The sequence below is a fragment of the Gymnogyps californianus genome, chromosome 1 (assembly GCF_018139145.2).
Source record: "Gymnogyps californianus isolate 813 chromosome 1, ASM1813914v2, whole genome shotgun sequence".
Lineage (NCBI taxonomy): Eukaryota > Metazoa > Chordata > Aves > Accipitriformes > Cathartidae > Gymnogyps > Gymnogyps californianus.
The window spans coordinates 141,558,049-141,578,848 of NC_059471.1; the positions used below are offsets into that span (position 1 = coordinate 141,558,049).

Consider the following 20,800-nt stretch of genomic DNA (forward strand, 5'->3'; position numbering starts at 1 on the left):
TGGCTAAACAGCAAGGAGCCAAGGAACGAAAAATGTATTTTCCCTGTGCAACATTTACCAAAAGACTTGAAAACATAACAAAAGAGGGTATGGCACCTGCCCCCAACCTGTTCAGGGCATCAAGCCTACAGTCTTGACTGACAGGGATATTAATGTAAGGAATGCTAAAAGGGACCCATGCCTCAGGTTGTAGAGGAGGGACTCAGGTTTCTGCAGAGTGATCAGAAACACATAATTGAACAAAACAGAGACTCTTTTAAAATTTGGTGGTAAGTTCACATCTGCTTACATGCAATGAAGATGCCAGCTGTATAATCCCATCTCAGAAACAGGCATTCCCCCTCCCAAAGCCAAACTGCTCTTATCAATCTCCTCTTGTCATTTTCTGTTTGCTTTTAATATTAATATTGCTTGCAATTTCAAAAGCTAGATTCTCTGGAGGTCTTTCCCAGCAACTCAGAGAATATAAACAGCATTGGCACTTCCACATCACCTGAAGGGAGGTGCGTGGAATGACAGCTCTTTAACAGACCTGTTTCCTGCAAATAACACTGCATTAAACTAAAAGTTTGAGAGACCTTTCAGTTCAATCACCTTCCAGCCTCACGATACCCCTATTTCACAGCACAAAAGTTAGACCAATTTCATTAACTTGCCAGGAGAGATGACCCACCAGGCCTTAGTGCCTCTGCAAGTCTCCTCTGTAATAACTGCTAGCGTCGTGGTAGAGTCTAGTGGCCCCATCTGAAATTCAAGTCCAATTGTTCTAGGCTCTGTATAAACAGCGAGAGGTCAGCTCCCTCCTGAAGTACAGGCAAGCAATGATTCCCCACAGAAGCTTACAGAGTAGATAAGCTCTGAATTTTTCATGGAAAGAAATGGCAACTTCCTTCCATCTTTGTTTTGCAGGTGTGAGGGGAGGTGACCCAAATAATTCAAATACTAGAACTCAGAACCCAAAAATATGAAACAAAGAAGCAGAAGCCCATTTCTCTCCCTTTGAGACTAAAAAACGTTTAAGGAGGGAAGGAGAAAATCCCAATTGTAAAATTATACCATTCAAATAGCACGTTTCCTCTTGAACTCAGAAGGGTAAATAATGTTTGGTGTAAGAAATCCATTTTTAGGGAAAGAAGATGCCTACTTACAGCAGGACTCAAGTGAGCCCATGGAGCTGAGCAATACTACGTGCTTCCTCTTTGGGGCACTCTGCCTAATGTTTCACACAAAGTCACGGCTGCCCCAAAAAGAAAAGTTGCTGCTGTGATACATAAAAGCAGTAGTCAAATCTCTCCCCTGTGCACTCCAAGGAAAGGAGTGCTATTATATGCATATTCCACACATAATTTACTGTGGAAATTACAATCCCATTTCCTTCACACAGCTCTCCTCAGAAATCTACTCAGACGGCTCATGTTCCAGCACAGCCTCCTTGTACACAGTGCTGCACCTAGCACATCACCAGCCAGGAACAGCTCTACAGATGAAACCTGTTAAGTACTATGAGGTAACTAGAGTCTACCGGATAAATCTAGCAATCCTTTTTAAAACAGATTCCCACTAAAATCCATAACAGCTTAAAAGACTACAGGACTAGGCCAGAGCCTAGCAGAGTCTTTCTTGGGATGGCACAGAGCAACTCAATGAAATTAGTTTAAAGCATAACTGATCACTGCAGAGCTTTACATTTGAGTGCTAACCATTGGCTTGCACTATGTATACCACGTCTTGCATAGCCCAGTGCAATCCATAAGTACAGGCAAGCTCTTATTTATACAGGAATTCAGTTTTACTCTTCAGGAAAGAAAATACATAAAACTGTTTATAAAAGCCTGACCTCCAGAACTGTACAGCTGCCAGTAACTCCAACAGGAATGAATCTGACCCTTTAACTCAGCTACGTGAAATGAAGAGTCAGCCTTTAAACTGCCAAGCTCATTATTCCCCACGTTCGTTTCAGAAAGGACTGGGGGCAAAATGCATTAATCCAGCCTGTGCCTATTTGACCAGCTCCTGACTGACCAGCTTGAAGCTGCATGCTTAACGGATGACAGTGGCTCTAGCAACCAAATTTCTCCTAGAAAGGAGATGAAATAAAAAATAGACATCAAAAGATTAGCTGGTCATCCCATTGCAAGACTTATTCTGTGTAAATACTGAATGGAAATAACACTGAGTAGCATGAGGTTAACACAAAAACTGAAGCTTTTTCCATTAGCTTCAGATAGTGCCTGTAATTCCCCTCAGCCCCACCCACCCAACACAACATACAAAACCTTATTTAACAGAAAAGACTCAGCTTCTAAATAAATTCCAGTGCTGATTTTCTATTGCTAACACTTAAGCCTGGAAAATCATCAAATGCCAGTTGCAACCAAGGAGTATGCAAAAGAAAGTCTATTGTAGAATCAAAGAGTCTCCAGCCATGAGGAAGCTCTCATGTTTTCCCTGCTTATTAAAGTAGTTAGTGGTATATTTCCTTTATCAAAAGAACATTTGTTGATCATAACAAACAGACCTAACAGTATCTTCTGGTAAAAGTGTGAAATATCTACACAGTTTCAAGTGACATAGAGAATACACATGCATTATTTTCAGTGGGATTGTCATACAAACAGCTACAGACAGACCACATCAACTGTAGAAAGAATGCATGAAGTATAGCATAAGGCACAACGGGAGCGTGCAGAGGGTGTGTTTATTGTAATTTCTGCCTAAGGAGGTTGGAAGGATGAAGACCTCAGCAGCTTCCAGGATCATTCAACGTTCTTGTACTTTGTGAACAGGTTGTATAGAACCCTGAGGGTAGACTTCAGATCCAAGTTGACAACATCTGTGGAAGAAAAAGAGAAATCCTTAATTTGCTTTTGTTCTCCCTTGCTTGTCCTCAAAAGAACAAAAGTCCCCACATCTCTGAGCCGGTGGGATCAGCAACAAAAAAGCCCACAGAGTTCTGGTCTCCCTAAGTGAAGCTTTTTAAATGTCCAATATGATGCACTTCAAAACACCTTCACGATAATACAGTCACAGCTAACTTCTCTGGGAAACAGAAGAAAGATAATTCCTTCCTCATCTAAAATTGGTTACAGAGAAAGTCTACAGTCCACAAATAAACAAAGCCTGAATTCTCTTAGCAGACTCAAAGCTTTCTATTATCTAATATCCCTTCTTACCATGCCAGGCCAGGGAACAGGTCTGGAACAGTTCTCAACAAAAAGCTTTTCTGCTAGCACCTCCCAACCTATTACTACAATAAAATGCCAGGAAATACCACAGTGTCATGGTTTAACCCCAGCTGGCAACTAAGCACCACATAGCTGCTCGCTCACTCCCAGCCCCCCTCAGTGTGATGGGGAAGAGAATCAGGGGAAGAAAAAAAAGTAAACCTCGTGAGCTGAGATAAAGACATTTTAATAGGACAGCAAAGGAAGAGAAAATAATAATAATAATAATGATAAAAGAATATACAAAACAAGTGATGCACAATACAATTGCCCACCACCCACTGACCGATGCCTAGCCCATCCCCTAGCAGCAATCGCCACCCCCCGGCCAAGTCCCCCCAGTTTATATGCTGAGCATGACATTCTATGGTATGGAATATCCCTTTGGCTAGTTCGGGTCAGCTGTCCCGGCCATGCTCCCTCCCAGCTTCTTGTGCACCTGCTTGCTGGCAGAGCATGGGAAACTGAAAAGTCCTTGGCTTAAGATAAGCGCTACTTAGCAACAACTAAAACATCAGAGTGTTATCAACATTATTCTCACACTAAATCCAAAACACAGCACTATACCAGCTACTAGGAAGAAAATTAACTCTATCCCAGCTGAAACCAGGACACACAGACACGTAATCCAGGGACTATGGGGGGAGGCACAGCACAGAGAAGGCTGAAGAGGTGGAAAGAAAGGTTGGATATAATATGTAAGAAAGGAGGAAGCAAAAAATACACAGTAAACAATATATATGGAAGTAGAAATAAGGAAGAACAGGTAATTAAAAAATCTTTCTAAGAACTAGGAAGACAGCAAACAGTTAACAGACTAAGTACAATTAATGTGAGGTCCAGGGAAACACCTACTGCCTGTTTTGAAGAATCATTGCCAGGACCTCTCCACCCTTCCCTCTCACCTCATACTGGGTAACACTCTAACCCCCACACTTCATCTGGTATTTTCAGTAACCTCTCAAACTTTTCTTTCTACCCTCTTTCCTGTGTTATTTTACATATTTAATTTATGATTTTGTATTTTGCATTTGCAAAAGAATCTTCTCTTGCCCCAAAGAAAGGAAAGATCCTAACTGCTGTGAAGTAATACACCCTGAAAAAAGAGATGTCTTACCTGGATAACTGAAATATGAAACACATTTCTAATTTTTCCAGGTATCACAGAAAGTTGCTTACTACCACAGCATTCTCAGTAAGGTAACAGCCAGAATCAGCATCGCTTCCTCTGTACCAAGACCCAGTTCACTCAGAGATGGATTTAAAATGTAGATTTAGCCATGGGAAACAACAGTTCGCAACAGCCATGCATTTCTAAAGCTGGGAAATCAAGGCAAATATCTGGAGAAGAGACAGCTACCAGCAGATCTGACCGACTGATGCTGGCAGTCACTTTTGTTTGCTAAACATAGTGCTGGCACTATGAAAATGCCAAAAAACCTGACCCAAACAGTCAGCTCTGTAGTGGTCAGAGATTTGTAGTGTGTATTTGCCCCACTCCTCCCAAATGGTTTTCTTTTTCCCATGCCACCCATTTTCAGCTTCCCACTGAAAGCAGGATGGATCTTTTCCCTGAGCCACCGTAACCTCCATCTCAGCTGACACAGCATGAAGCAGCGTGATCAAGTCTTGCAGGATTCAGTTCCTGCCTCTGGCTGACATCACTTCAGAGGCAGGAACCGCCTATGTCATAAACCAAGATCAAGGCTCCAGTGGAGAGAAATAGAAGTCTGGAGGGTAGAGCAGAAACATCGTGGGAAGCTAGAAGCACAGCTAGGAAACCAGGGCATGTCCCAAGGAGAGAGCAGCTGGGAGTAAGAGGCAGCGAAGTGCCAGAGCAAGAGCTAAGGGCACCAGAAAGAGCACAAGCAGGAGCTGGAAGGGGGCCCAGACCTGCAGCACTGTGCTGGGCAGGTACCATCCATCTGCCCTCATGGAGGCATTTAAGGCTGACTCCTACTAATCTCCAACAGTGATTTGAGCTAGGTACCTGCTGCTGATCACCCCTGGCGATTACCCTGAGCAATGAGAGGTATGGGAGGCCCCATCACTAAAGAAGGAATGGACCCAGCTCTTTTGTTTGGCAGCGTAATGACATGTAAATTTAGGGTCAGAAGAAACTATTGTGGTCACATAGTCTGATCTCATGTACAACACAGTCCAGCTTTACCTTGGAAATCCTGTATTGAGCTTATGAACCAACCTGTGGCTGAATTAAAATATAAGCTTAACATTGCATGTTTTTCTTTTTTTTTTCTTTTTAAATCTTCCAGTGGTGGAAATCCCACCTCCATCCCTTGACAATTCAGACTGATGGTTAACTATCTTCACTGTTGCAAAAGTTATACTGTAATTCTAGTTTGACATTTTCCTAACTTTCAGACCTTGTTATGCCTTTGTTTGCTGCATTAAAGAGTACACTAGTGTGAGATGCATCCTCCCTGTGTGGGCGATTACAGTGTTCCTTATTGATCAGCATCTAACAGGCATTCCCAGGAATAAGGATATTCTCAGCCTCCCATTTCTTATTTTGAGATGAAGCATGCACAGTCATAACTACCAACAACAACTAATAAAATGTTAACTGAAAGTGGCCATAAATCATCAAAACAGTTTAAAATATTCCATTAATTTAAACCTTTCACACTCCATAACAACCCCATTAGAGGTTAATACATTAATCCACTACAACATACTTTTTCTGCAATATCTCAGCATCAAGTTCTGCACTGGCTCAATCTACTGAATTGGGCTGGAAGAACAAAGAGGAGCTGTCCTGTATGCTCCTATTTTTGTTTATCACCTGTACAAAGACACACTAAAATATTAAACAAGACCTCTTTCTTGCAAGCACTGCAGAAAGCATGGGCTATAGAAATAAAAATTGTGATGTTCTGCTCTAGACAACGTTTTACATGAAAATCCTTGTCGTGGTTCAAGCCCAGCCAGCAACTAAGCACCACGCAGCCGCTTGCTCACTCCTCCCCACTTCCCAATGGGATGGGGAGGACAATCGGAAAAAAAAGTAAAACTCGTGGGTTGAGATAAGAACAGCTTAATAACTAAACTAAAATATAATAATAACAATAACTGTAATGAAAAGGAATATAACAAAATGAGAGAGAAATAACACCCATGAAAAGACAAGTGATGCACAATGCACCCGCTAACCGATCCCCGAGCAGCGACCTGCCCTCCTGCCCAACTCCCCCCTGTTCATATACTGGGCATGACGTTCCATGGTATGGAATATCCCTTTGGCTAGTTTGGGTCAGCTGCTCCGGCTCTGCTCCCTCCCAGCTTCTTGCACACCTGCTTGCTGGCAGAGCATGGGAAACTGAAAAGTCCTTGACTTAAGATAAGCGCTACTTAGCAACAACTAAAACATCAGAGTGTTATCAACATTATTCTCACACTAAATCCAAAACACAGCACTGTACCAGCTATTAAGAAGAAAATTAACTGTATCCCAGCTGAAACCAGGACAGTCCTACAACTAATTCAAGAGGCATTTACTACCTAATTCATGCTAAAGGACATGGATTCACCTAACAGGTTTTCCAGCCTATTTAGGAATGAACAATAGATCAGTATGGCATTAACAGAGTATACTATATACAAAACTTTTTGCAGAGCATCAGAGTCTATGACAAAATTAATTCTTGTTCTAAGAAACACGTATTATATGACTGTACTGACTGTCAAGATCCTACAGAGGATTCAATGAAACGACAGTGACAAGCAAAGCCCAAGATGTTACTGTCCTCTCCACATGGGCAGCTTTTCAAGAGCAACAGTCAGTTTTACAGGCAATTCCAGCCACACAGACACCACATGAGCACACTCACTCCAACAGCTGTGAACTACTGCTGCCAGGACTGGGTACACACACAGAAGAGTAAGGAATACACACAAGAGACCATACATCCTGCAGCAGCAAAAAGCGAAAAGGAATGCTCTATGAGCTAATTTGGCTCTCTAACTTCTATTAATAATTAATTTTTTCAATCAGTAAAACACTTAAACATATTCTGCTGCTTACTGAATCTACACACCTTGTCCGGAGCAAACAAAAGATCTGCTGTAGTGTTCTACCACTCATGACAGTGTAAGGATATAAGATAGCTTTATGGGAAGGTAATCTCCTCTGTTAGATCAACCAATGAAAACAAAACAAAAAAAAGGACAAGCTTTCAACTAGAGAAGTCTTCTCCTAGGTTTTTAACATTTTTTCTCTCTCAAAACAGGCTTATCTAGCTTACCTGGTCTCCTACTGCAATCTCTTTAGCCCTTCCACTCAAAAAACTGGCATTCCTGATTGTGCATTTGTATTTCTCCAGTTTCCTTGTCCTCCTCATATACCCACCGACTCAGCTCCAATACCCAGAACACTCCTTTACTTTCCCAAGTTAGTGTCTTGTTTCACCAAATTCTTCAGGAGCACTTTTCATCCCCAAATTTAAAAGAACAGCACTGACAGGATACATATGCATTTAATATTGTCTTTTGCCTTTTTTTCCCCACTATAACCAGCTCCACTATTTGTTCATCTATTTACTATCACCACTTTGTCTCCTTTTAAGTCAGACTGAACATTTCTTGGGGGCTCCTCATTTTTGATTGTTCTGCGGAAGCCTCCAACACGTATGTAGTTTGTAACACCAGGAATAAAAATTGCTCATTTAGCACTCATAAAGTTTTAATTCCTCTTTTTATCCCTAGTGCAAACAACAATGCAGACCTCATCATTAATTAATTTCAAGGTTCAGAGACTTTAAAGGGAAAACTCAGTTTTTACACTTTTCAGTTCTGACTCCCAAGTTCACATAAACCAGGAAGAGAGTTTGCTACCAGTTCTCCTAAAAAAACCCAAAAGCCTTTCAGGTATCTGTCACTGAAATCTGATCACAAGAGCCCAAACTAGCGCTAACTGTAAGAATTATGAGAATTAGACCACGAAAAGCTTCCTGCTTGGATTGTAACTGAGAATACCAGCTGAATTTATAATATAGCACTGAACAGCTCTTGAATCATTCACTAAAGCTAGACCTGTACACCTCAGTGAATCTATTCCAGACAAGAAACACAGGTAAGGATATACCCCAGTCACAGACAATGAATCCTTTGGAAAACTGTGAAGGGGCGCATTTACAGCTCCACTTTGTGGTACTACTGCTACTGTCTTCAAATGGAGTTGCACTTGAAATGTACCTGCTATTATGTCTTTATATACAGTTTAAAGCCACACGGCATGTCCATACCTTCAGGGCGAGCTTTTGGTTTCTTCAGTCCTCCATCCTGCATCAGCTCAAAAGCAAAGGAAACATTATGGACCTGAAAGAGGTAAAGGTTTTAGAATCTCAAAGTTATACAGGCATTAAAAACCTTTAATCAAATTTAAAAAATGCTTTATTCTCTCTATACTTGACATAGAGAATGATAATTCTATTTAAATGAGTATTAAACACTTACATGTTTAAGCATGGCAGAAAGTACATGAGAGACTAAGAAATGTAAGCTTGTATCATTATAGGGCAAATATTCACTTTTTCATGCAAAGGAAGTAATCTAAGATTTCCAAATTTCAAGTGTAAAAATGTGACTGGGTACCACATGAACCAGAAAACCCCATTAAGCCCCGATCTCATTCTCTATGGCAGAGGCCAGAGAGCTCCCAGCAACAACGACAACAGAGCTGCATTTTGTTGAGTTCTTCCTGTCTGTACCCAAGATCAACATTTCCGAATACAAGGCAAGAGATCACTCGCCATCCAGGCAACAAGGAATGTAACAGAAGTGACATGACTGAAGAGAGATGAGAAAATACATACGGGTGTGTAAGAAAGAAGAAATAAGGACACTAAATGGAATTATTTTCAAACAACATTAGTCTTTTCTGCATTATTATCAGCTGCATATCAAGCAACATCAACATCACATCATCAAGGAGCCAGGCTGCTTGTTGCATGACCTTGTACTAATCCTTTAGTCCCTTGGTGCTTTGGCTTCCTCTACTTGAAAACAGAGATAAAAGTCTGTGCTGGTTTTGGCCGGGATAGAGTTAATTTTCTTCATAGTAGCTAGTATGGGGCTATGTTTTGGATTTGTGCTGAAAACAGTGTTGATAATACAGAGATGTTTTCGTTATTGCTGAGCAGTGTTCACACAGAGTTGAGGCCTTTTCTGCTTCTCACACCACCCCACCAGCGAGGAGGCTGGGGGTGCACAAGAAGCTGGGAGGGGACACAGCTGGGACAGCTGACCCCAACTGACCAAAGGGATATTCCATACCATATGACGTCATGCTCAGCATATAAAGCTGGGGGAAGAAGAAGGAAGGGTGGGGGGACGTTTGGAGTGATGGCATTTGTCTTCCCAAGTAACGGTTACGCATGATGGAGCCCTGCTTTCCTGGAGATGGCTGAACAGCTGCCTGCCGATGGGAAGTGGTGAATGAATTCCTTGTTTTGCTTTGCTTGCGTGCGCAGCTTTTGCTTTTGGACTATTTGGTCCACTTTTGCTATTGGACTGTCTTTATCTCAACCCACGAGTTTTCTCACTTTTACCTTTCTGATTCTCCCATCCCACCGGGGGAGAGTGGGCGAGCGGCTGTGTGGTGCTTGGTTGCTGGCTGGGGTTAAACCACGACAAAGTAAAATTAAGTTTCTCTAATGAAGCAAATGCTTCAAAAAATGCTTGGTGGTGGCAGTTCCTAGACAGACTGTGCAGTGAACTTGCAAAACAAGCTAGGCACAACTGTACAGAAAGAGCTTCCTGAACAAGCCACCAAGGATCATACATGAACATAAAGTCAGAGGAAAGAAAACGGACAAAAAGGAAAAATGCAAGAAAGTGGGTGTCTTCTTTTAATCTCTCCTTTGAGGGTGAACATTATGGTTTAAAGAGATCTGCATAGCAGCTTTCTCGTCCACGCTTACTGAAATTTAAGCAAGGTAATTTGGATTATGAATTCTGTGCATTTTTGTTACTGCAAATGACAGTTCTGGAGATACATAGCAAGGGGGAGAGATTTAATTAAAGCTACTCATCTTGAAAATCAGGGAGTTACGCATACAAAGCTCCCCCTACAACAAGGAAGAAAGGCCCCTTTCGCTGGCGCTTATTGCTCAGGACTTTATTAATCTCTTTTTACCTGCTACAGTTCCTCCTCATTCATTGTGACAAAACCAATCACTTTCAAGATGAAAATATTCTTTCCTTTCCCAAAAACACAGTCTACCTCTCCTTCTTTGAGTTACAAATCCCCTTTCCTCAAGGCAGAGTCTCCACACAAAACCACAACATTACTGCAGGAATACTGGATAATCTTTATGAATTTAAACTGTTAACAACAAAATCATAACTGAACAGGTGCCGGCTACAACTCAGCATCCTGCATTTCTACATGGGCGAAAATTCAAGATACTAGGATAAAAAAAGCAAGACAAAGCTAAAAAGGAGAGCTTGTATAAGACGTAACAGACAACCATTTTCACACTGCTCTATCAAGTTCCTGTGCAGTATGCAACATTCAAAATGAACTAATCCCCATCCTATTCACAAACAGAACACCTAAAGAAGCCCCTCTTACCGGAGCCTGATCTCCTGCCTTCAGGGAGCCCCTTTAAGCTCCCTATATAACCTATAGAACCAGCAGGCTCAGCACATTAGCCTGGGTCTGTAACGGCACTCCTTTGGTGCAGCTCAATTTCCTCTTGCAGTGCTGATATGATCCACCCAGGCAAAGCTGGGTTATTCTACCGATGATGAAGTCCCATCCCTCAGAGAGCATGCACCTTTGCTGAGGGGTGCTGGACAGCAACAATCTGCACTGAAGTCAGTACGAAAAATCCACCATTTTAAACAGCCCTCGCGTTACAAAGCATTTGATCTTTTAATTTTTGCCCATGTTTCCACTCCTGACCTAGCCATCTCCTGCTCCAGCTCAGCCAACACAAAACTTGCATCCTCTCCACTGCAGAACCTGGCAGAATAAAAAGCAGGGGGCAGATGCATTACTCCAGCACAACCAGGCTCAGAGTATTCTGATACCAGGCACCGAATATACACAGGTGTGCATGCAAGTCCAGGAACAACTGCAGAAAGAGGCAAACTTTTGGTTATGACAATAAAATATGTGTTAAGCACTATTCTCATCGTTAACACTAGGAAGGACACAGGACAATGGAGCAAGTGTGGCGCTAAGAGCAAGACACTTATTTCGTCTCCTTCCATCTCTAATACCCTGATTATGAGCAAGACAACCTAAGACTGCAAAGAATCTACTCTTCTTCCTCAAAGCTTGTTTTGTCTGAGACACTGTTAGGCAGCAAGTCATTCGCTCCTTACCAAACAGAAAGAAATATCCAAAAAAGACAAGCTAGCACATTCTCTCAAAAGTTAAAGTCAACAACGTTGGCGATGATCCTGCCAGGAACTGGACACAGAACCAGATGTCTGTGCTCACAAATTGACTTCAGACAGGCAATTTTTTGCATGCTCCCTCCCTGGCAGGATCAGGGCATCCATCTTGGCTTTAGATCAGCTCTAAAACATGTTACCTGTGAGCACTCAACATACAGTTTCTAACCCCAGATCAACCAAAGATCATGGCCCAGGTACCACCTCTTCTACTACTCATTTACAGTATCAAGTAATGTATCTCATTTACATATCAAGTAATGATATTTATATGCTTGGTTTGTAGGAACATTAAATAAACTACAGAAAAATAACTAATAGGTATTAGGCAACTGATACTAATGAGATGAGGGGGCAGTTTTTAGGGATGACATTCTGTGACCTCAGGAAGAAGCTCTATCTCCATGTCAACCCCAGTGTATAGGATGCAGCTAAAGCAGAGCTTCCGATCTCTCACCTTTTGTCTTTCTTGCCTATTTACACAGTACATACTAGGCAAGGCCAGGCATCAGCTCTGCTGTCTAGCACAATAAGGCATCCCTCCGCACAAAAAACACTTCAGGCAGTACTACAATTTAATAAATCGCTTTGATTATGCAAAGTACTATACAGTACAAAGCACTTATTACTGATTTATTCTTTCCAGATATTCAAGAGCTTTATGTGCCGTTTGATGCTAGTAACAGAATACCTTTCTTCCTTAACTATGGGGAATCTACTCATTCATTTCACAAGCAACTTTTAGTGGTATTAACTATCAAGTGTCACAGCCAGTGCATCTTTGCTACAGCTCCTGAAGAGAAGAATGTACCAGGTTCTGATTTACTGGGCACAAAGAGAAAGGACACAATGATTGGAAAATATCATGTGGTAACAAAGCAAAAAGAATATAACCTGGAGTTTCTACTCACCTTTTGATCAAAACTTTCAGGTGTTAAGTAGAAGTTATGAAGTGGAACAAAATAGTCTTCAAGGAGACCCATGAGCAAAACCAAGTAAACACCATCTGCAAACTAAATAGAAATACTGATGACATTCCTAGGTGAAAGCATCTGTTTTCAAATAAGCATTCATAAACAAGCAGAACAAAGAATGCTTGGCCCACATTATGTACTTTGATTTCTACCTCTGTTGTTTGCTAGCACAGAAGTGTAAGATGGTTCAGGAGTCACAGACTGCTCCTTTCAGGCATAGCAAGGAATTGACAGCATGTGTAACAAGCATTTAGGGGTTTGTTTCATTTGTCCCCTGGATTCACCTATACCCTTGCAATCAGCAGTGCAGCTGAGCAAGCTAAATCGGTCTTTTCTTAAGAGCCTGTTGATATAGCTGCTTTCTTGTCAGTTTTCTAAAGAAAAGAAAAAAACACAGGATACAAGGCTTTCTCCCTACATCTGGTAGCACTGTTTCCCCTACCCTCATTTCCTGAGCAAAACAAGGAAGCCCATCATCTATTGCTATAGCATTAACCATGTAAGATCATGTGCCAACGACTACTTAAATTACTTACATACAGTAAATAGCTCTAAGCAGAAGAAATTAAAAGCAATTCACCTGGGAGTTATCTACAATTTGTACTCCTTAGTTGTGCAGAGTATTTGGTCTGAATACACAGGGACTGAAAACAAGATCTTCTTTATCTCCAGCCAGTTACCTATTTACTAGGCTACTGAATACTTTGGGGTGAGGTTAGAGTGTGTATGTCTGTTCTTGCTCTTCCTCATGTTCATTTTATTTGCTTGAGGAATCTTGCCAACTTCACTACAGTATTTAACACAGCTTTTTTGATTAAAAAAAAAAAAAAAAAAAAAAGACTTCCTGGGAAACATGTTTGCACATTATATACTCCCAGTCCTACTACTACAGCACCTGGTCATTTCAACCACAATCCCTCTTAAGTCGTGTGTGTTGGACATTCAAATCTCTGCCCTTAATCAGAACTTGAAATTAAGTCTCCCCAGTCACAGGTAGGAAGTTTAACTTCACAAAAGAATTTTTTTTCCAAGTCAAAAGAGATTGTTTACAATTGTAGTAAATACTAAATAATATACTAAATACTTTCAGCAATACTATTCAGTATTCCTACTACACAGGACAACTACTTACTGGCTAAGAGGGGTAATGTTATGTATTTCTAACAGACTTCTCACTTGTGATCCTGATATGGCGTATGTGACATCCTCTAACCTTTTCAAAAAGAAATTGTTGGGTACTTCCAAGGCATTAAGCAACAATTTCTTGTGACAGATCAGATCCAGTCACCCATTTATTTCAGCAAAGCTATAAAATAGCAGTGAATGACTGGTATTAAACTAAGCCAGGCTCAAACCAATTACCCATACTCCTGGTATAATTCTCGAGATGCTGTGCTTATTTTTTGGCCAGGACAATAAGATAACCATCTCTCCACAGTTCAGTGAACTCTGGAAAGAATATCTGCTTCTGCTTACCCAAGCCCATGCCTGAAAATTGCTTAATTTTATCTGTAAAGTGAGAACTACCTCACTGACACTGACATTGTCACTGAAACACTTTCTTAAGGTTTCCAAGCATATTCAGTACCCAGTTCTGTGCTAAAGGCAGAGAACTCCTCAGAGCAGACGGTGGTGGACAGTCACCTCCGCTAGCTTTAAACAACTAACCTGGATACCACTGGCAGTCAAGCCACTGCAGTACAGGAACTCCGAATCGTTAATCCACACTGCTGAGAAGCAAGCACAGCGCATGTGCTCACAAGACAGCAGGGTAAAGAGGAGGATATGAAGGCCTTTGCTGCAAAAGCAAACTTGTTTCCAGTCCCACTTTGATGTGATCAAAGCTAGCACTGACATCTCTATGATGAACTGCACGCTGCAGTCCACACTCCTCCTGAGAGCCCCAGGCAGCCAGCTATTAAGAGCTTATACCAGTTCATCATGAACCCTCACAGCTAGAAAAGCCACAACCCGCCATCCGCCCCTAACTATTGCAACTGCAACTGCACTCCACTTTGATCCAAGAGACAATCTGCCCTGAAATCCAGCCGTATTCTACAGTCATTAATATGACCCTATTAAATATCCAATAATTTCACCTTATAATACAAATCAACAGCAATATGAAGTACGTGTAAACATGAGTAAAGGAAGCAAGCATCAGTGAATGTCATTGCTACTTAAAAGACAGAGCCCTGATCCCATAAATTAACATGCCCAAAGATAAATAGTTCCATAACAAGATTTTATGGAGTGAGGGCCTAGATTTGCAATTTACAGATTACATACAAAAAGACAAAGTCTCCTACCTGGGTTTCTAACTCCGTCACTTCCAAATTCAGTTTATTCAAGTGTTTGTTCACAAAGGTGATCAGAGACTATAAAAGAAAACACCAGAACCAGTGATGTTAGACACTACAGTCAGTGCCCATGTGAAAGAGTTAACATAATCTTTTAAGACTTTTTTTTAAGCTTAATACATATGCATGTGTGCTATTTGCTTTTGCATAAATAAGTACATAAAACTGCAAACAACTCCGTCATATAGTCATTTTTGTTGCACCATATGCCAGAAGTCACCAGATGGTGCTATTACATACAGCTTACTAGTTATTTTTCCTAGCACATAAAGCATACTTTAGCATCGTGGGAAAAAGCTGTGATGACATTGGTTCTTTTGTAGGTTCTTTGTGAAGATGAAAGTAGTATGCAGTAGGTGCATTTACTGTCCACACTAATCTTTTGAGGTTCTTGGAGAAGATCTACTACCTGGGAGCCAGGCATCAGCAGCACTGAGCTAAGACTCCCAAGAGAAGATGACAACAGTACGTTGTCCTGCACTCACCTCTGTTCCTGGAGTGATGTGTACATATCAATTAGCAAATTACAGTCAGGATGTAACCCAAGTTTGCCATTTCTATTCCCGCAGGAAGCAGACACATGCAAGATCCTGCTACTATGAGCCAGATACGTGCTAATGTATTGAAGCACAGAGATTTGCCAGCCTGCTTACAACACTTCCAAAACGGACACAGAGTTGGGTGTTAACACTTTTATTGTGTGGATAGAGTTAATTTAATTCTCTATCAACTTTAAAAACACTCTTCTAGAAGACGTTTCAGACTGGAAAGATAAAATCTTCCAGAGACTTCAAAGCATTATTTTAAATGCATACATCCTCTGTTTCATATGAAGTGAAGGGACAAATTACAACACTGATCTTCGCATACTACGGTTCTAATGAATAGCTTAACAGCCATGTTGGAACTAGCTGATGGAACAACGTGGAATCTCTTCCTTATGTGTTCTCTAAAACTAACAAGAGCTGGCAGAGATCAACAGCTACTTTACCCCTCCGCTCTGCCTAGCACAAAGAGCCATGTCAAGAATATGTCTGGATAGGTGTGCTTTGCGATGATGCCCAGCCTTGGAGGAGAGACCACAGGACCACACGAATTAGTGTTAAGAAGAGCCCTGGGACAAAAGCAACTCTTCTGTAAAAGCTTTATATTTAGCAAACTTATTTATGGGTGAATCACATTTCAGGGCACTGTGGAAAATATCTTCCAGTTGTGGAAGATCATCTTTAGTACAAGAACGAGCTGAAAACCAAACAGCGAGTGCTTCTTGGGGAGACTGAGGCTGAAGACATGCATGACTGGCTGCTGTTGAGCCTAGCGAAGGGGTCACCACCACCAGCCGCCCATTAGCCTACAGCCCAGCCCCTCCTCGCTGGAGGACAGCACCTGGGATATAAAAGCATGTACAATTGTCCAGTCAGAATGATCTGTACCACTGCAAATCCTCTGCAAAGTAGCTTTTTCTAACCTGCATCATTTTGATTGAATCTAGCAGTGCTACCTAGAAAAGCCTTGGCCAATAACCCAGAGTAATGAGACAAGCCTAACTGAAGCCAATGAATCCAGGTATCACCTGGCTTTGAAACAGTGATCTTTGGGGGATAAACATCCTTTTCACTATTGCAGAATCCTCTTCTGCTGTTTTCCAGACCTTTCTGGATATGTTTCCAAAAGCATAAGAAAAAAAGCAATGTAGAAAATAAAACTTTAATTTTATTTTTTACCTTTTTGACTACGCTGAGTTTGTCTGGTGCATGATCAAAAAGTGTGTCAAAGGCATCACGCTCTGGTTTCAGAGGGGGGGAAAAAAAAAAATATCAATACACCTCCAACAGCCAAGTATGGGAAGCAGGTTATGTGTCCCAAGCTTAAAGGTCTTTCTCAGAAATCCACGTAATAGAGACTCAAGTTAAACGTTATCACCCTATTTTGGTGTCTAACTAAGTGCCAGAGTGAACTCCCCTGGGAATTTTAGAGGTAACTGAAAATAAATGTATCATTCACTGATTTCCCTTTTCTGCCATTCATAATTCAAAATACGTAGGTGGAAGAAAAATTAAAATGAAATACAAATTTTGACTATGCCCCAATCCTAACTTAAACAATGAGCCACTGAAACATCACCTGGTTTTGGTGCACTACAGCTACAGTGATAGCCATGGTTACATCCACCACTCAGCATCAAAATCAGATATTCATTTGGTTAATTTAAAACTACTAGTAGTACCCCTGACTTCAGTAAAGCTTAAAACTGAACATGAGTGAAATCTGATTCAGCAGTGTATGAAGAGCAAAGCTTACATACAGTATGAAGATTTAAATTATGATTAGACCTTCAAAGCATTGTATAACAATATCTAATCCAATCTAAAATCTACTAAATTGTCTATATTAGTGCAACATTTCACACTGTGGCAGCTTTGGGCTGACTGAAATTTTGCAAACACTGAAGTTTTTGAATGACAACTGTCATCATCAGGTAAAACAAGAAAAAATTAGAAATCTAACAAATTGCAGTTGCATTAAAAAAAAAGCATAAAAAATGCTGGAAAAGAGTGCAGGTTTTAAGCTGTTAAAATTTTCAACATAGTTTTTAACAGTTTTTCCAAGTTCTAATTCTTTTTATTTACAGAACACATTTTCTATTGTTAAATAAACAAACACATTTATTATCCAAATTCCTTTGGTATCTGAAGATATGTTATTTAGCCCCTATAGCCCCCTGACATTACTCATTTTCTGAGTACCTTATTAATTATTAATGTAGATACTCTGCAAGAGGGGAAATGGTAGTGTTCACATATTATAACTGGGGAACAGAGAAACTAAATGACTTGTTCTTCATCACACACAGTCCTTTACAGGAGCCCACATCTCTTCGGTGAGAAAAAGTGACTTAATGCCACTAACAAAAGTAAATGCAAAAAGAGAAGTCTCTTGGCAGCAACAACAAAAAAATTGTTTTTTGTTTAGAAGACCAGATCTGCAGTTGGTAAGGTCTAAACTCTAAAATCATGGAGGATGTAAGATACTCCATGCAAAGGAATTAGAGAGGGCTGACTGGTCGCTGAAAGTGGACAGATAAACAGAGTTTTCTTAGACCTTGTACCATACACCTTTGCTTCAGTAATTTTCATGTATTCATTTATATATAAATTAAATGGTCACATTATGAAGAAGGTGCAACTCTTATTGCTGGGCGTTGCAAGATTTTTACTTGAAAGCCACTAGCAACAGTACTAGGAAATATTGCCCTGTGCATCATTTTTGCTATTCATTACTTACCAATGAAAACAAATCAACAGAGAACAGTCTAAAGAGTACAAACAGTACACTGGATGATCTGGTTCTACCCATTATGCTCCACATCTGTGTGGAGTAACAAAACCTGCCCCTGCAATACATTCCAACCCCGTGGAATTGCTCAATCCATTGTCTTGATCTGCTGAAGGAAAACAGACAAGATTTCTGTGCCTGACATAAATAAAAAAAAAAATTCAGAGTCAACTTTGTTACTTACCAAATCTTCCCATCATCATCCTGCAAGTCAGAGCATTCAAAAATATCAGGTTAGTTCATGAATAATCACTTTGAAAAGACAAGACCATGGGCTTAATGGGCCTTTTCCTGCAAGATGCCGAGGGCTAACCACTCCTACCAAGTCAGGAGGCTGAGCATGTATCAGACCAGACCCAACGTGCTGCAGGAATGTCCCCCAGCAGACCACCAGTGATGTCAGGGAGATACATTTGAAATGAATGGAAATGCATAATTATGTTTTATGCATAATCATGATTTCTTATGCATAACTATTTTTACAATGAAGAGTGAATGAACAAATGTACTTCTGTGTACAGTTTCCACAAATACAGTCATCAGATGCTACACCACACAGCTCAGAGGGAGCAAGGCTATCTATCTCACTTTAATCTCTTTTCTCTGAAGAAAGAAAACATACATCATATCTGGATATTATGTAGCTAAAACTGCCACGTATGAATTATATACACGGCCAGTGACATCACCAGACATATGCAGATGTTTATCAGCTGAGAATCAGGCCTTGATTTGCACAGAGGAATTTGAAAGTATTCAATGAATGTTGGATTCTGCTGATCATTGCATTTTCCGTAGCTATGCTTATATCTGGTTATGCCACACATTAAACAGTAAACCTCTTAATATTGTGTAATATTAAATAATTTAATAAAATACATGTATAAACACACATGCAAATCTGTAAACATCTTTCTTGCTGAAAAATGTCTAAACCCCACTCCGCAGATTACATCTTACAAACCACATCTGAAGGAGAGGACAAGCTAACTACATTGTTCAAGAGCATCGGAGTGAGGGGAGGAATTTTGGCCCACAAACCTCAGGTAGAGCTCTGATCCTACAAAAAACACTATGAGATCTTTAATGTCCACACAGAGATGTTATGATCTCATTTTTGAGCATTTCCATCCGAAAGATCTTCCCCACTGAGCTAGCCACATGGTACTTCATTTATCTTCAAAGTCATGGAAAGTTGAGCCAACTCTACAGGGAGCCAAAACAGTGATAAACTGAAGGAGGGCTCATGTAAGCCCCGCTTAGAAGAGTTGCCTTCAGGCCACATGAAGGGAAATCTCAGCTTTTATTTGCAGCTAAAGTGCATGTCTAGCCTTCTCCTTATAAAAAGGACTGTAAAAACATAAAGCAAAGTAATCAGTTGCAAAAACTGGGCAGGGAAGAGGTTTATTTATTTATTTTTGCTGAGCTCTAGTCCTGAGGTACTATTGAAAACAGAGATCATCTCTCCTTACAATTTTAACAGGGTATCACTTCAGTTTTGAGAGGTATTTCAAAGAATTGCCTTTTGTCAAACTAATTCTTCCCCAAAATATCTACACTGGCCCTTCACTTGAGAGAGGCAACAGCACTGGGCAGAAATTAGTTATATATGGCTACCTCCAGAATGCGGGGAGGGGGGGGGAAGCCCACAAAGGTCACTTTCAATGACCTATTGTGGTCAAGCTTCTGTAACACTAGAATGTCAAGAAGACATTTTTCTCCTTTGTAACATATTTCCAGAGACCAAGTTATGTCTATATAGTTAAAAAAGCACCACATTAAGGGATTTTGTTCATTTAGCAGGGCCGGGGGGAAGATTAAGTCTCTCTTTCGTCTTGGTAAATGGGCTCACACCATGCGCCACTGACACACTCCGAAGCTAAAGCGTTTTGTGCTTACTCTGTCGTAGTCGTCAGCTCCTCTGTAACATGAGTGGTCTGAAGGAGGCCTTCGCGTTTCTGGAAAGGAAGATGGAGTTAGAAACTGAGACAGCATTAGTAAAGGAGAAGCTCATTAGGGGCTCTGCAGCATTCAGAATCTTTCAGAATCCCAGAGGAGAAAACTGGATAAAACGTGCTCGCTAAGTTTTGGGGAGGTAGAGGTGAAACAGCTGACACAGGAGGGCTCACTCCCAGAACAGTGGCATTTATCAGGCTGACAGCCAAATGGATGTTTGGGAAATGTGTGTGTATACGTATATTTGCAGCCAACAAACTCGCTAACATTCTCCTCCTGAGACCAGAGTGAACATCGTGCCTGGAACACAAATTATAGAGAGTTTGTCAGCCCTGTCTTCAATTCCTCAAGGGCACTCATTCATGTCACGGTGTCAACCAACAATTTGACACGACTGGCAGCCTGGCTCTCCAGAGAAGTCTGAGGCTGAAATAAAATGGACGGCTGCCCCCAGGCCAGGGCTCCGGTGTGCCAGCAAAGCTCTCTGGGCATGAGGGCGGCTCTCCTAGAGCAGGCATGTTACTGAGGC

General features: G+C 41.0%; 1 protein-coding gene across 1 annotated transcript in view; it reads right to left on the bottom strand.

Annotated features, from left to right (window-relative positions):
- Positions 1 to 2,268: 2,268 nt before the first annotated feature.
- Positions 2,269 to 20,800, bottom strand: part of PARVB (parvin beta) — a 65,870-nt gene continuing 47,338 nt past the window's right edge. The window contains exons 7-13 of the mRNA XM_050899173.1: positions 20,215 to 20,273; positions 18,500 to 18,519; positions 16,704 to 16,765; positions 14,929 to 14,997; positions 12,557 to 12,658; positions 8,486 to 8,558; positions 2,269 to 2,833 (exon numbers count right to left, since the gene is read on the bottom strand). Of these exons, the coding sequence (XP_050755130.1) occupies positions 2,757 to 2,833; positions 8,486 to 8,558; positions 12,557 to 12,658; positions 14,929 to 14,997; positions 16,704 to 16,765; positions 18,500 to 18,519; positions 20,215 to 20,273 (462 nt within the window). The 3' untranslated portion in view covers positions 2,269 to 2,756. The remainder of the gene's footprint in view (positions 2,834 to 8,485; positions 8,559 to 12,556; positions 12,659 to 14,928; positions 14,998 to 16,703; positions 16,766 to 18,499; positions 18,520 to 20,214; positions 20,274 to 20,800) is intronic.